Consider the following 15,514-nt stretch of genomic DNA (forward strand, 5'->3'; position numbering starts at 1 on the left):
TTGTTTCTTTCTGTGTCCCCCTTCCAGTCAAAGATCTGGACACGGAGAAGTACGTCCACTTGGTGAGTAACTTCTTATGCATTCCATAAGTGCTCTCTCTCTCTCTCTCTTTCTCCGTGGAGATGGAGAGAATGGAGGGGAAAAGGAAAGCCGCTACGGAGGACGGGAGCGGCGCTAATGCAGCTTAAGCTCTTTTATAAGCGTCTGCCAAGATACGAGACCTTTGACTTTACAATAATGACTTCCTCTGAACGTAATTTGCCGGGTGAATAGTCCATTTTCGAGACACATTGGTAGTTTTTTTTTTTTTTTTTTTTTTTGACACTCGGCTGTAAATTTACATGAAGGCCTGTGTTTACAGTATGATCTTCAGTATGGCCTTTACTCGCTTCTTTATTATGCGGTCGGGGGGGGGATCATGTGACTAATGCATGAAACAGAGAAATTCCTCTCGGTTCCACGCAAACACAGAAGGGGTATTCATTTAGCCTCCTCGTGATCGTCTTATATGCTGAATGTTGACTTTGAGGGTCTGGTTTTTTTCAGGTTCTTCCTCATGACGAACTGATGGAGACCAAGAAGTCTCACAGGCAAAGCCATCGCAAGAAGGTGCTGCCTGAAATCTACCTGACACGCCTCCTGTCCACCAAGGTAAGACCCCGTTCTGAAGTCTTTGATTACAAGGTTGCAGTTTTCGGTGCTTAAACTTTATGTATTTATGGAGCTTTTTTGTCGTTGGTACCAAAGGGAACCCTCCAGAAGTTCTTAGACGACCTCTTCCAGGCCATCCTCAGCATCCCCCCAGAGCAACCCCCACTCGCTATCAAATACTTTTTCGACTTTCTGGAGGAGCAAGCAGACAAACGAGGCATCACAGACCCGGATACGCTACACATCTGGAAAACCAACAGGTACCCTACCAAAGTACAGTAAACCTCGCATATATCGGACTCGGATATATCGGAAATTCGCTCACAACGGACAGATAAAAAAGAACCGATTTTTCTGTAATGCATTTCCAATAAAAATTCATTGCATATATCGGATTTTTTATAGCGGATTTCGCCTATTTCGGACAAAATCTCCAGTCCCGTTCCAATGCATTTCCATGAAATTTCCCTGGCATATATCGGATGGCCGCATCGTGGCGCTCCGATTCGCCGAATCGTGACAGGCCGCTATACGACGTCATTTGCAGCGTTTGCAGCGTTGCCTGCGCGTCCAGGTACATTGGAAACATAGTCAAGGAAGTGCCTTTTTATAACGGATAAAATCCCATTTACGCATATACCGGATATAAATCCGATATATGCGTAAAACGGACATTTTCCGGTATACGCATATAACGGATTTCGCTTATATCGGACAAAACCAGTGGGAACAATTGAATCCGATATATCCGAGGTTTACTGTACTGTAGTTACAGTATTGAAGTTGTGGAAGTACAAGATTGTAAAAAGTTGTTTCCTTGTGCGTAGTTTACCGTTGCGCTTTTGGGTCAACATCCTGAAAAATCCGCAGTTTGTTTTCGATATCGACAAGACGGACCACATGGACGCCTGTCTGTCGGTCATCGCCCAGGCCTTCATAGACGCCTGCTCTATTTCCGATCTGCAGCTGGGCAAGGTCAGTACATATCCATTGAATTGTTAACGAGTAGGAGATATCGGTGTGAATATCGGAGTGCCCTCTTGTGGCTGTTTGTGAAATTATATATATATATATACGTTTTTTCATTTTTAAGTCGCTCTGGAGTATAAGTCGCAGGAACAGCCAACCTATGAAAAAAAGTGTGATTTATAATCCGGAAAATACGGTATATTCGTATAAATCCAGTATAAAGCGTGGCAATGACCGAATCAAGTGTAGCATATAATTATGATATAATTATTATTATTATTATTATTATAAAGATTCAGGATTGAAATGAAAGCAGGGAGATAAAAGAAGCCCAAACTTTTAATGTAATTAATTCTCATACTTTTCATAACTGTATTCAAGACCCTCAAAAGGCTATTACTTAGGCCTATAAGTATTTTTTTTTAATCATGCAATAAATATTTTACAATTTAAAAAATAATATTTGCAAAATTTATCATACTTTCAAAAAAAATCATATTTCATAATTTCAAAAAATTATCATATTTTTAATTACCTTTCATGGCCCACCTGCAGTACCACCACGGCCCACCAGGGGGTCTGTATTCAAGACCCTCAAAAGGCTATTACTTAGGCCTATAAGTATTTTTTTTAATCATGCAATAAATATTTTACAATTTAAAAAATAATATTTGCAAAATTTATCATACTTTCAAAAAAAATCATATTTCATAATTTCAAAAAATTATATTTTTAATGACCTTTCATGGCCCACCTGCAGTACCACCACGGCCCACCAGGGGGTCGCGGCCCACACTTTGGGAATCACTGCTGTACAGTATATACACACATAGGGCTCTATTTTTGTAGGGTAGGTGCACTTTGCAAGTTTTTGTGAGCGGCGCAGCGTGGCGCACCCACGCCTCCATCCCTCCCACGGCCGCAAGTGGCAAAAAAAGGGAGGAGAGAAATTGTTAAAACGTTAAATAAGCGCCTCTCATTGCCTTTAAACGCGCAAGGCCCACTGGACTGCACATCAGAGGCCATGTTGATGTATTTCATATATTCTTTGTCGGCATGTAATCCAACCCTTGTTGAGGTTTAAAACCTTAAATAGACTAACCTGCTGTGAAGGTTTGGCGCTTTAGTCCCCCCCAAAACTGTCAGACTCCAACATAAACAGTAAAAAAAGATGGCGCTTCTCATGGATTATATAAAAAAAAAAAAGTCCACCCACGCTGACCTCCAGAATCCCTGTGTGTGAAACCCCAAGCCATCAGACTGTCAGCTCCATCTACCTCCCCCCCGTCTTATTTCCGACATGTGGACTGATCCAAGGTCATAAGCTCCGGGGATGTCGCTTGTGGATGTGCACTAGTGTGTTGTGTGTTGTGTGTGTTCGAGCATGCATACAGTACGTCTGTCTGCTAGCTCAAATGTCACCGTCTTCACTGTTCACAAATCTGTCTCATCCCTCAAACACCGCGACCCCGTGAACACGCTCCGCTTCCTGTCTGTTTCTGACCAGCTTCCTTCCCTGGGGGGACTCAAGGACTGTTACTCTTTCACTGATTTATACACTTGGCTTCGTTTCGAAATACGGAAGCCAAGTTCACGTGTGCACCAAGCAGAAATGTGCATCTGCTGTCTCATCTGCATTAAGGCTACGTCAGAACGGTCGAGGATGTGATTACATCTTCTCCTGCAGGTGAAAGAGTTTATGAAAGGAAAAAAAAAATACACATTTTCCTCAAGTGTTTATGTAACGCAGGGGTCTCAAACTCAATTTACCTGGGGGCCACTGGAGCTAGGGTCTGGGCGAGGCTGGGCCGCATCAGGTTTTCCAAAAAAAAACAAAACTCATTTATTAAAAACAGAAAAATATACAAACTTTTTCAGTGCTTTGGTTCCGATTTTCTACAAGAAAAGCTCTGATAAAACATTCCACTGTTCTCAAATATCTTAATTTTTATTTTTCTGCACAAAATAAGATGAAAAATAAACAAATCAAGAATAAAGAAAATCAATCAGTAATTAATAAATATAATAATAATAATAAAACGGCAAATAATAAAAACTTAAGAAAGCACATATAGTTGGTGGGTAGACAAATTATTTTTTTCAGATTAAAATTACCAAAGCATTATTAGAGCCCTGTAGACATGACAAAACACGACTATAGTCACATTTATACTCTTTTTATTTACAACATATTGCGCAACTGCAGGGTCTTGAGACACATGCTAACTCGCAAACTAGAGAGCTAGCGACCTAAACGGTAGCCTTCAAGTTATTTCCTTTCAACTTAAATAGCCAAAAACTTACCACTTCCACACGGATAGGGAGGATAACTATTAACAGTTATTCAGTTATTTAACCTTTAACATGAACATGAATCAAACGTAATAATTTTTTCTGGGTACATGATACCATACAGCATCCATATCAAACTTGCGCGGGGGACGCACTAACATTAAACTTTCATATCAAGGCGGGGGCCTCAAATTAGTGTCCTGCGGGCCGCATATAAGAAAAAAGGGCAAAGAGTCAGGATTAGCAGCCGCATTGCAGGTGAGGAAGAGAGGGGGCATCTAATGAAGCCCCCCCCCCCCCCCCCCCCCCCCCCCCCCCCGTTTCCACAGAGACCCTCTTATCTGGCAAGATGCACACACACACAGAGGTGAGGGGTCATCGGGGGGTTGCCAAGCAGATGGGCAAACGGCAGGAAGTGACCTTGCAAACAGGAAGCGAGTCTTTCCTATCCGGAGGAGCGACTTTGGACATTTAGACACCACGCAATTATGTGACACAAATAAGTCATGACACACAAGTTGTGTTGTAAGCACATTTGCTGCGGCTGCACCCCCATCCCCCCCATCCAACCCCCCCCCACCGTCTACTTTGTCCTACTTTTTTCCTATACTCCCTTTCGTGGGCATGCACACTCACACTAACACAACTGTAGTCGCCATTATAAAACCTGAATGTGGCCGCAACCGCTCAGCCCGGCGACTCTTATTTCCGCTTAAGTGAGCACCAGGGTGAGAGCGAGGCAGGAAGTGGAGAGAGTGGCATGAAGGAGGATTGCTCACTCTGGGATGTGAGCTCGGAAAAGAAAAAAAAAAAGCGTTCCCGCCCTCCATTGTCTCCGCTCATTTGGTCGGAAGGTTGATGAGATTCCATGTTATCGGACTAATAAAGTTGTGTTGTGATGATTTATTCCCGCAGGATTCTCCAACCAATAAGCTGCTGTATGCTAAGGAGATCCCGGAGTACAAGAAAAGGGTACAGTGCTACTACCAGCAGATTCAGGACATGGCGCCTCTCAGCGAACAGGAGATGAACGCTCACCTCGCCGAGGAATCTCGAGTGAGTAACACAAACTTCGACTGTCAAAATGTTTTTGTTGTGGATTTTGATCTGATTGGGAAAAAAAAACACATTTTGCAGAAATACAGGAATGAATTCAACACCAACCTGGCCTTGACGGAGATCTACAAATACGCCAAGAGATACAGAAACCAGGTACCGATCAGTTTCTTTTAATGTGATCGGAGGTCTTTCTTTTGGCTGAGTAGTAGCGATGAGCCGAGTACTCGTTATTAACGAGTAACTGTTACGGGTTAATTTTGAAAGTATGAAAAGGTTTGGGCAAATAATAAGAATTATGCAACAAATCAATTGGTCTTTCCAACATGATGTATCACCATCATGGTGTATTATTATTATTATTATTATTATTAACATTGTTATGGAATGGAGAGGTGTGCAAAATCAAAGTTTCTTATCACCGGCATCAATGTGTGTGTGTGATGGATGGATGTAAAGTATTTGGCCGTGTTCAAGTGCGGGTCGGTTCATGTTTTCTGTAAACGTAAACACGGCGATATCAGATAGAAGATGTAAATAGACACTCGGGAAAAATGAGATCACTCGCTTCCTCAACAGGTACTGTCTCTGATGACTGTCACCTCTTGAGGCATCAGACCTCAGAAGGTCATCAAATATCGCGGCCAGATACCTAGACTCCTCAACCGCTTCCACCATGTCATTTTCCTCCCCCTGAGGACTCTAAGTGGGTTTCGAATAGAGGATAAGGGAATCTTAAAGAACCAAATCATAGAAGGAGAACCAGATTGTTTATTCCTGACAACAATATCTAATACAAACGTCCGGGCTTATCTGCAGTCCCTGTATGCCTACAAGTAAGCGGGTCTTTGAGAACCAGATCGTTTATTCTTGACAACAATACCTAATACAAACGTCCAGGCTTATCTGCAGTCCCTGTATGCCTACAAGTAAGCGTGTCTTTGAGAACCAGATTCTTTTTTCCTGACAACAATACCTAATACAAACGTCCGGGCTTATCTGCAGTCCCTGTATGCCTACAAGTAAGCGGGTCTTTGAGAACCGGATTGTTTATTCCTGACAACAATACCTAATACAAACGTCCGGGCTTATCTGCAGTCCCTGTATGCCTACAAGTAAGCGGGTCTTTGAGAACCGGATTGTTTATTCCTGACAACAATACCTAATACAAACGTCCGGGCTTATCTGCAGTCCCTGTATGCCTACAAGTAAGCGTGTCTTTGAGAACCAGATTCTTTTTTCCTGACAACAATACCTAATACAAACGTCCGGGCTTATCTGCAGTCCCTGTATGCCTACAAGTAAGCGTGTCTTTGAGAACCAGATTGTTTATTCCTGACAATAATACCTAATACAAACGTCCGGGCTTATCTGCAGTCCCTGTATGCCTACAAGTAAGCGGGTCTTTGAGAACCGGATTGTTTATTCCTGACAACAATACCTAATACAAACGTCCGGGCTTATCTGCAGTCCCTGTATGCCTACAAGTAAGCGGGTCTTTGAGAACCGGATTGTTTATTCCTGACAACAATACCTAATACAAACGTCCGGGCTTATCTGCAGTCCCTGTATGCCTACAAGTAAGCGGGTCTTTGAGAACCAGATTGTTTATTCCTGACAACAATACCTAATACAAACGTCCGGGCTTATCTGCAGTACCTGTATGCCTACAAGTAAATGGGCCTTTGAGAACCAGATTGTTTATTCCTGACAACAATACCGAATACAAACGTCCGGGCTTATCTGCAGTCCCTGTATGCCTACAAGTAAGCGGGTCTTTGAGAACCAGATTGTTTTTCCTGACAACAATACCTAATACAAACGTCCGGGCTTATCTGCAGTACCTGTATGCCTACAAGTAAATGGGCCTTTGAGAACCAGATTGTTTATTCCTGACAACAATACCGAATACAAACGTCCGGGCTTATCTGCAGTCCCTGTATGCCTACAAGTAAGCGGGTCTTTGAGAACCAGATTCTTTTTTCCTGACAACAATACCTAATACAAACGTCCGGGCTTATCTGCAGTCCCTGTATGCCTACAAGTAAGCGGGTCTTATTACAACGCAGCTGCAAAAAAAAAAAGCACCCTTCCTTTTCCTGTCCGGCCTTTTATACATTCAAGAGTGTGTAAGAGGCTGGAGTCCTGGACCAATCAGCTTTCGCCACCGCCCTTGCTTGAACCGCATCAAGAACATCCTGTTTTTCCTTTGTAGCAAAGCAAGCTGTCGTATGCGTACTCGTCAGTTGTCACGTTAGTCCTTTTTTTGTGTGGATGCGTGTATAAGTTTCATGTGTTTGTTTTAGCCTTCATCTTTAGCTAGCAAAATTGAGCAAATACCTTCACATGTTATCGTGACACCGTAAGGCGCCCGCATTCAAGCTCTTGTTGCGTCGATTCATGCAAGTCATCGCCGAGTCATCGCCTTCAAGGACCTCACCTCGTGACAATGACATCTAGCCGCTCTCTCTCTGCGCTACAGACTCAAGCTAGGGGCTGAGCCTGCAAGTCGCACAGCACTTAGTGAATGGCCTCTGATTGCCTATTCTCTCGCCCCAGTTCAGTTGACTTCGCAGGCTGATGCTAAGAGCTCTAGACATCCCAGCGACTATGGAGACCACCAGGCGTGACAAACTCAGCAGATGTTGGTTTTGTAAATATGTGAAGGGCTCTTTGTTGTGCGGAGGCAATGCGTGAAGGCAGGAGAGGCGGCTGAAGTACCTCACTCTCCTCTTGAGTACACGAACGCATCGCAGCCACTCAAAAAAAAGTCCGCTTTTGTTACCCTCTGCGTTGTCCAGGTGGTGAACGCCCTGGAGTCCAACCCCACCGCACGTCGCACGCAGCTGCACCACAAGTTCGAGCAAGTCATCGCGCTGGTGGAGGACAACATCTACGAATGCTGCAGCGAAGCCTGAGTCCTCTCTCCTCTGAGTCTCCGTCGCCTCTTTTCTCCTGCTGCCTTGCTCATTCCTGCCCATGGAAGTCAGACACCACGGAATTAGCCTTTAACCCCCCCCCCCCAAGCGTGAAACATATTGCATTTGTGAGGTGGAAATGCAGGGTCATTTCAATCTGGCTCAGCGATGCTTTAAAGGGAAGTGCGGAGACGAGGCTTTTTTTTTTCCCGGATGTCTGTACAGTTAGTTGGACCTAAAGCCCTGGTGGTTGTCCGTCTTCACGCACTGAACCCTGTCCTCAAGGGAACGAGCCAATGATGCACTGTATTGTATAATAATGTCCATAGCAATATTTATAGAGGTGTCGTAATGCTTTTTGAGTGGCCTGTCCGTCTGGAGGAAAAAGGATGGTTGACAACATCCTCCTTTGTCTCGCTAAAGCCTTCTCAGGTGTCACTCACCACCGTCGGTGCTTTGAACATTCCGTCCCAATGTGCTTTGCGGCGGGCGGATGAGGGCTTGATGGCCTAAAAAGTCAAGCGGCTCACTGGGAAGAGCTGCAACGACAGTATGGAAGTGATCCAGGCGCCGGTAGATCAATCATTGCGACCAAACTAGAGGGAAATATCACATGTTGATCTCAAATATTATGACAAGTGTCTCCTATGACTGTATTGTGATGCCAAATGATTTGTCAGTCCTGGTGAAATAAATAACAGTATTTAGGAGTTTATTGCGTTCTTGACCATGACGTAGTTTATTCGACTAAATATCTTCTGGTGAAATGTTGCAACATTTGATAACCATCAACGCTTGGCTCGACTCTAAAAAAAAAAAGCCAGTCGGCATCTGGAACGTTTTTAGATTGCCTCGTAAAATGAAAAAGTAAAGTAAAAGGAAGGCTAGACAGACATTGAGTTGAGATTTTTTTTTTTTTTTTATTATTATTTGCAAGACATTGAACAAAGTCTGCAAGGTGTTGAACCGTTCCCCAGTGCACCAAAGTATCATGTCCATATTTCTTTGATCAGCATCCAGTTACCCCCCCCCACACCGAGATGAATTCAGGTCCATCTGCTTATGTTATGTTCACCTCCCAGTCAGTATACGCCTCACCTTCACCTTCACCCCCCAGTAAGACAAGAGGAACTAAACAAGATCTCTATAATGTGTTGAGGGAATGCTTAGTGGAAGCTAAAATTGAAGGTTTAATTTGAACATACATGCATGTTGATTTCGTTGCCATAGCAAGGGCTCTCTGTGAAGTCAAAGTGAACATTTGGGGAGTAACGTAATGACGATATTTTTGCAATGCACTGGCTTTTAAAAAGGTAACCTGTCATTTCCTCCAATGCATGCTGGGAAACTGCCCTTTCAGCATTCATGATGTCTGGCATCCACAATGTCTGCCTCCCAGATTTCTCTTACAGGAACGTTAACTTCAGGGGTGTCTATAGTGAGGCAACAAATTCATTTATTCATTCATTTTCTACCGCTTTTCCTCACGAGGGTCGCGGGGGTTGTGCTGGAGCCTATCCCAGCTGTCTTCAGGCGAGACTGGTCGCCAGCCAATCACAGGGCACATATAGACAAACAACCATTCACACTCACATTCATACCTATGGACAATTTGGAGTCGCCAATTAACCTAGCATGTTTTTGGAATGTGGGAGGAAACCGGAGTACCCGGAGAAAACCCACGCATGCACGGGGAGAACATGCAAACTCCACACAGAGATGTGCCGAGGGTGGGAATTGAACCCTGGTCTCCTAGCTGACTCACATTCATACCTATGGACAATTTGGAGTCGCTAATTAACCTAGCATGTTTTTGGAATGTGGGAGGAAACCGGAGTAACCGGAAAAAACCCACGCATGCACGAGGAGAACATGCAAACTCCACACAGAGATGGCCGAGGGTGGAATTGAACCCTGGTCTCCTAGCTGTGAGGTCCGCGCGCAAATGAACCAAATGACCACTTTGTGGACTGCGCCGTGCTCCGCCTCTAAATTAGAGCCCAACGTCTAAAATCGTTTGCCACTTCCTTGTGTCATTTAAGAAGCACTGTAGTTCATCATGTGACTGTTGTATGGATACTTTTGGACTTAACTTAGGACAAGTGGTATAGAAAATGGACGGGCGGGAAGTTTAGCGTAGTTGAATGATATCAATGAATTCTGGTTCATCTTTGAGTTGATGCTTTAAAATGTACCGTGCAAGAAGAATTCCCCTGAGAAGTCCGAAAAACACACCTTCAACTGATATAAAGGTGTGAATACAGTAGAGTAAATATAGTACAGTAAACCTCGGATATATCGGACTCGGATATATCGGAAATTCGCTCACAACGGACAGATAAAAAAGAACCGATTTTTCTGTAATGCATTTCCAATAAAAATTCATTGCATATATCGGGCGGCACGGTGGTCTAGTAGTTAGTGCGCAGACCTCACAGCTAGGAGACCAGGGTTCAATTCCACCCTCGGCCATCTCTGTGTGGAGTTTGCATGTTCTCCCCGTGCATGCGTGGGTTTTCTCCGGGTACTCCGGTTTCCTCCCACATTCCAAAAACATGCTAGGTTAATTAGCGACTCCAAATTGTCCATAGGTATGAATGTGAGTGTGAATGGTTGTTTGTCTATATGTGCCCTGTGATTGGCTGGCGATCAGTCCAGGGTGTACCCCGCCTCTCGCCCGAAGACAGCTGGGATAGGCTCCAGCACCCCCCGCGACCCTCGTGAGGAAAAAGTGGTAGAAAATGAATGAATGAATGAATGCATATATCGGATTTTTTATAACGGATTTCGCCTATTTCGGACAAAATCTCCAGTCCCGTTCCAATGCATTTCCATTAAATTTCCCTCGCATATATCGGATATATCGCATTGTGGCGCTCCGATTCGCCGAATCGTGACAGGCCGCTATACGACGTCATTTGCAGCGTTTGCAGCGTTGCCTGCGCGTCCAGGTACATTGGAAACATAGTCAAGGAAGTGCCTTTTTATAACGGATAAAATCCCATTTACGCATATACCGGATATAAATCCCATATATGCGTAAAACGGACATTTTCCGGTATACGCATATAACGGATTTCGCTTATATCGGACAAAACCAGTGGGAACAATTGAATCCGATATATCCGAGGTTTACTGTATCTACTGTTAGATACTACTGATTTTGTACTACTACTACTACTACTACTTTATTAGTTACCGTTCTCAACTCTTGATACATGACGGCTAATGGCATGCAGCTTTGTGGCGCTTGATAGATTTGAGACACTTGAGAAGGCTTGAATGTGCACACCTGCAGGGTGAGTGGGTGGGTGGTTGGGGTGGGGAGTGGGGGGGTTGCCAACACATGCAGAGGTAAGTGGAGAAGGTTGGCCAAAGAAGAAGAAAACCATGATGTTTGCTGCTAGGTGTTGGTGGCTCCCAAAGTGGAACAGATGGGACAGCGAGGAGAGGGGGGGGAGAGGAAGGAGGGGGTTAGAAAGGGTTAGGCGGGGGCCACCTGACTGGAGGCCATGGATGAAGTCTGGGTTTTGGAAACCACGCTGGTGGCGGCGGCGGCGTCGTCATCTGCAAACGGGTTCTTACCGCAGCACACAGTGGTGATCATGCAGTTTCGGAACTGAAATATGAAAATAAAATTATGAAATAATATTTGTATACAAGCCATCCACATCTTTCCCCCCCCCCGCACACCTGCTTATTAAACAGGATGTAGATGACCGGGTTGTAAAGGGCGGAACTCTTAGCGAAGAACGCCGGCGCCGTCATGAACACCGCTCCAAAGGCGACTCCCTGGTTGGCGAAGATGTACCAAGCGACGCTGGCGTACGGCACCCAGCACACCAGGAAGGAGATCACCATGACGATGACCATGCGAGTCACCTCTCTCTCGGCTCGCTGGGTGGTTTCAGACTCCTGCTGTTGAGCTGCAGCCTGCCCACACATACGCAACAGTCAAGAAACAAAACGTGTGATTCACATGGAAGAACCAAAGCACGGAGCGGGAACAGGAAGCCGCGTGCTTCGTCCTGCCGTTTCATGTGGAACATAAGTCATTGACGGTGACTAAATGAATTATTAATGCTCCTGGTTATTATTCATCAGGATGACGCGGTGAGGTAGTGGACAACTTGGCTCCGAGCTGCCTTGCTGGCAATGATTTGCTCTCCTGAAGTGTCCTTGAGCCATTAAATCCTTCTCATCTCCAGTGGCACTGTGATGTGATGTGATGCTCCTCGCCTCCCTTTTACTAAGGGTGTGGACCGATAAGAAAAAAAAAAAAAAAAAACCCTCCATCGATAGGGAAGGTGTCACATTATGAATGTTGCAGGGGGGGAATCGTACCGCTCGCACGGTGCAGAGCAGGCGACCATAGCAGAAGAAAATGACAACGAGCGGGATGCAGAAATGCAGGACAAACATATAGATGACAAACGAGGTGTTGTTGAACTCGGGTTTGGGTGTGTAGTAGTCAATGCCGCAGGAACACTGCATTCCCTCTGGGATGTACCTGAAAGTACACAGTGTACGGTTAACAATCATTCAGGAAATAAATTACTTTTTTTTTTTTTCCCGAACCAAAAAAAATATAACACACACTAGCGTCTAGCATATGTTACCAATAGCGGTTGAACAGAAAAATTGCTATATTTTTCACAATTATGAGTTAAATCCCATGAAAAAAGGTGTGAATACAGTAGAGTAAATATAGTACAGTAAACCTCGGATATATCGGACTCGGATATATCGGAAATTCGCTCACAACGGACAGATAAAAAAAGAACCGATTTTTCTGTAATGCATTTCCAATAAAAATTCATTGCATATATCGGATTTTTTATAACGGATTTCGCCTATTTCGGACAAAATCTCCAGTCCCGTTCCAATGCATTTCCATTAAATTTCCCTGGCATATATCGGATGGCCGCATCGTGGCGCTCCGATTCGCCGAATCGTGACAGGCCGCTATACGACGTCATTTGCAGCGTTTGCAGCGTTGCCTGCGCGTCCAGGTACATTGGAAACATAGTCAAGGAAGTGCCTTTTTATAACGGATAAAATCCCATTTACGCATATACCGGATATAAATCCGATATATGCGTAAAACGGACATTTTCCGGTATACGCATATAACGGATTGCGCTTATATCGGACAAAGCCAGTGGGAACAATTGAATCCGATATATCCGAGGTTTACTGTACTACTGAATGTTGTTTTCTTCTACGAGGAAAGGTAATCATCATTTATTACATGACGGCAATAGGCGTAAACCGAATGAAGTAAGTGGTATTCCCACAGCGCAGGGGTGTCAAACTCAAATTCTACTTTAGGTCGCATCATTACCTTTTAACCAAAATGCACACGACAGCTGGTGAATGTTTTTTTTAAAACTTTACATCAAAGTGAGGCAAATTTTTTAATGTTAACGTTTTTTTCCTGCTTGAAATTTCTACTTTCCGATCAGATATCTGCAGCTCTCCGACTACGGTTGTTTGTTTCAATAAAGTGATTATTGATCAACAACACTTACACTATTTTATATCAATACAAAAACATTGCAATTCTTGAATAAAATGTGTAACCCGGAAAAGAGTGCAGGTGGGGAAATGGGCGGCTTATGCATTTTGCAGCATGCTTTTCTGTCGTTAAAATGAAAAAAATCACTTCTGACTGTCTTTGAAGTGTTATTACAGTAAACTTCGGATATATCGGATTCAATTGTTCCCACTGGTTTTGTCCGATATAAGCAAAATCCGTTATATGCGTATACCGGAAAATGTCCGTTTTACGCATATATCGGATTTATATCCGGTATATGCGTAAATCGGATTTTATCCGTTATAAAAGGCACTTCCTTGACTATGTTTCCAATGTACCTGGACTGGGCAATGAAAAGAGACGTAAGGTAATGAGAATTTAACTTTATTGGACTCTGAGCATAACAAATAGTTAATTAAGCTAGGCCCTGTTACGCCCGTCAGGCCTACGTTATTTCCAATAGTGAGGTTAAGATCTCATTCACTGCTGTGCTAGTATTATTGACGTCACTCACTTTTATATTTGTCCTAAATCTGGAGCCAGGAGAAAGACAATAGCCAGTGACATCAACAAGATTAGCATAACGATGCGGCCATCCGATATATGCCAGGGAAATTTCATGGAAATGCATTGGAACGGGACTGGAGATTTTGTCCGAAATAGGCGAAATCCGTTATAAAAAATCCGATATATGCAATGAATTTTTATTGGAAATGCATTACGGAAAAATTGGTTCTTTTTTAGCTGTCTGTTGTGAGCGAATTTCCGATATATCCGAGTCCGATATATCCAAGGTTTACTGTATATACAGACAGGGTGTAATATTTAAAGCGCTGCCATTTTTTGTCGTCAAATTATCTTGACTTTTGGTCTGAATCTGGCACACTTGTTGTGAATTTCATGCTATACACCGTATTGTTTCCACTATTAAACTCAGTATTCCAGGAGTAAGGTCCACAAGGTGAGATAACTCCATGCTAAAATTGCAGCACGGTCCAGAGTATGACATGTAGTACTATCATATAGTATTATTATGAGCTAGCAACAATGTAGTACTGTAATGTAGTGTTCATGAATGTGTTACGTTGAAGATTAGTGTCCATATACAGCAGGTTTAATTTACGGGACCTTTTGAATTGGACCTCAATTCATGTTTCATTTACTAGTCTTAATCAAGACTTAAGCTAATCACAGCACCCTGGGGGGGGGAACGGTATCGTAAAGTTTTTCCGGTTACCGTGACCATCCAAGCAGGGGTGGCGCAGCACAGGTCAGAGCCATGATCCATGTCAATCCCAGCCCGGCGATGGCGTGTTTTTCTCCAAAGCGGAAGTTGGACATTGGCTTACACACCACGACGTAGCGCTCGATTGCCAAAACCACCAGAGACCAGAGTGCAATCTCTCCTATGAACAGCAAATAGTTCAAACCCGTTTCATGAAAAAAAAAAAAAAAAACATCAACACATTCCCGTCTCCCCCGCTTACCTCCTAAAGTAGCAAAGAAACCCTCGATGTTGCAGCCGGTCACACCCAAGCTGAAATATCCGTGCAGGGCCGTGTAGAGCGTGACGGTGAAGCCTCCGACCACCATGAAGAGGTCAGCCACGGCCAGATTGAGCAGCACATAGTTCAAAGGGTTCCTCAGCTTCTTGTGATGCACGGTGACGTAGAGCGTGAGGAAGTTGATGGGGAACGCAGTGACGATCAGGAACAACATGTAGGCGGCCACCAGAGAGAACTTCCAAGGCTCTGCCAGGTAGTACTGAGGGTATTCGAAGGGACTCCGGACCACGCCAGTCTTGTTGGACATGGGGATGTAAAAGTTGGGTCCTTCGGTGCCGTTCATGGCTGCTCGGGAGTACTCGGGAGTAAATCGGAATAGGAGTGCCTCTTTGCTTGTCCTTCAAGGGTTGAGTTGAAGATGCGCTTTGCAGCCCCCCCTGACGTGCACCTTTTAACTGGCCAGACGGATTAGGGATAGCGTTATCAGAGGTGGAATTAAGACACTCTCAAGCCTGGCCTCTCAACTCTCTACGGGAAAGAACGTGACCTTTTCAAGGTCAGAGGTCACAATCACAATCATTACT

The 15,514-nt window shown here is 44.1% G+C and overlaps 2 protein-coding genes across 2 annotated transcripts in view; one reads left to right on the forward strand and one right to left on the reverse strand.

Moving 5' to 3' along the window:
• The window catches only part of plxnd1 (plexin D1), a 101,533-nt gene extending 92,173 nt beyond the window's left edge, over positions 1-9,360 (forward strand). Inside the window, exons 30-36 of the mRNA XM_058052627.1 lie at positions 28-62; positions 547-651; positions 748-911; positions 1,479-1,626; positions 4,828-4,968; positions 5,050-5,124; positions 7,770-9,360. Coding sequence (XP_057908610.1) covers positions 28-62; positions 547-651; positions 748-911; positions 1,479-1,626; positions 4,828-4,968; positions 5,050-5,124; positions 7,770-7,886 — 785 coding nt within the window. The 3' untranslated portion in view covers positions 7,887-9,360. The remainder of the gene's footprint in view (positions 1-27; positions 63-546; positions 652-747; positions 912-1,478; positions 1,627-4,827; positions 4,969-5,049; positions 5,125-7,769) is intronic.
• Positions 8,637-15,507, reverse strand: LOC131104934 (rhodopsin-like). Its single transcript, XM_058052639.1, has 5 exons — positions 14,913-15,507; positions 14,663-14,831; positions 12,231-12,396; positions 11,580-11,819; positions 8,637-11,505 (listed from the first exon to the last, which is right to left on the reverse strand). The coding sequence occupies exons 1-5, from the start codon at positions 15,271-15,273 to the stop codon at positions 11,371-11,373; spliced, it is 1,071 nt and encodes a 356-aa protein (XP_057908622.1). The 5' UTR covers positions 15,274-15,507; the 3' UTR covers positions 8,637-11,370.
• Between the last annotated feature and the right edge of the window lie 7 nt (positions 15,508-15,514).

This window comes from Doryrhamphus excisus, chromosome 16 (assembly GCF_030265055.1).
Source record: "Doryrhamphus excisus isolate RoL2022-K1 chromosome 16, RoL_Dexc_1.0, whole genome shotgun sequence".
Lineage (NCBI taxonomy): Eukaryota > Metazoa > Chordata > Actinopteri > Syngnathiformes > Syngnathidae > Doryrhamphus > Doryrhamphus excisus.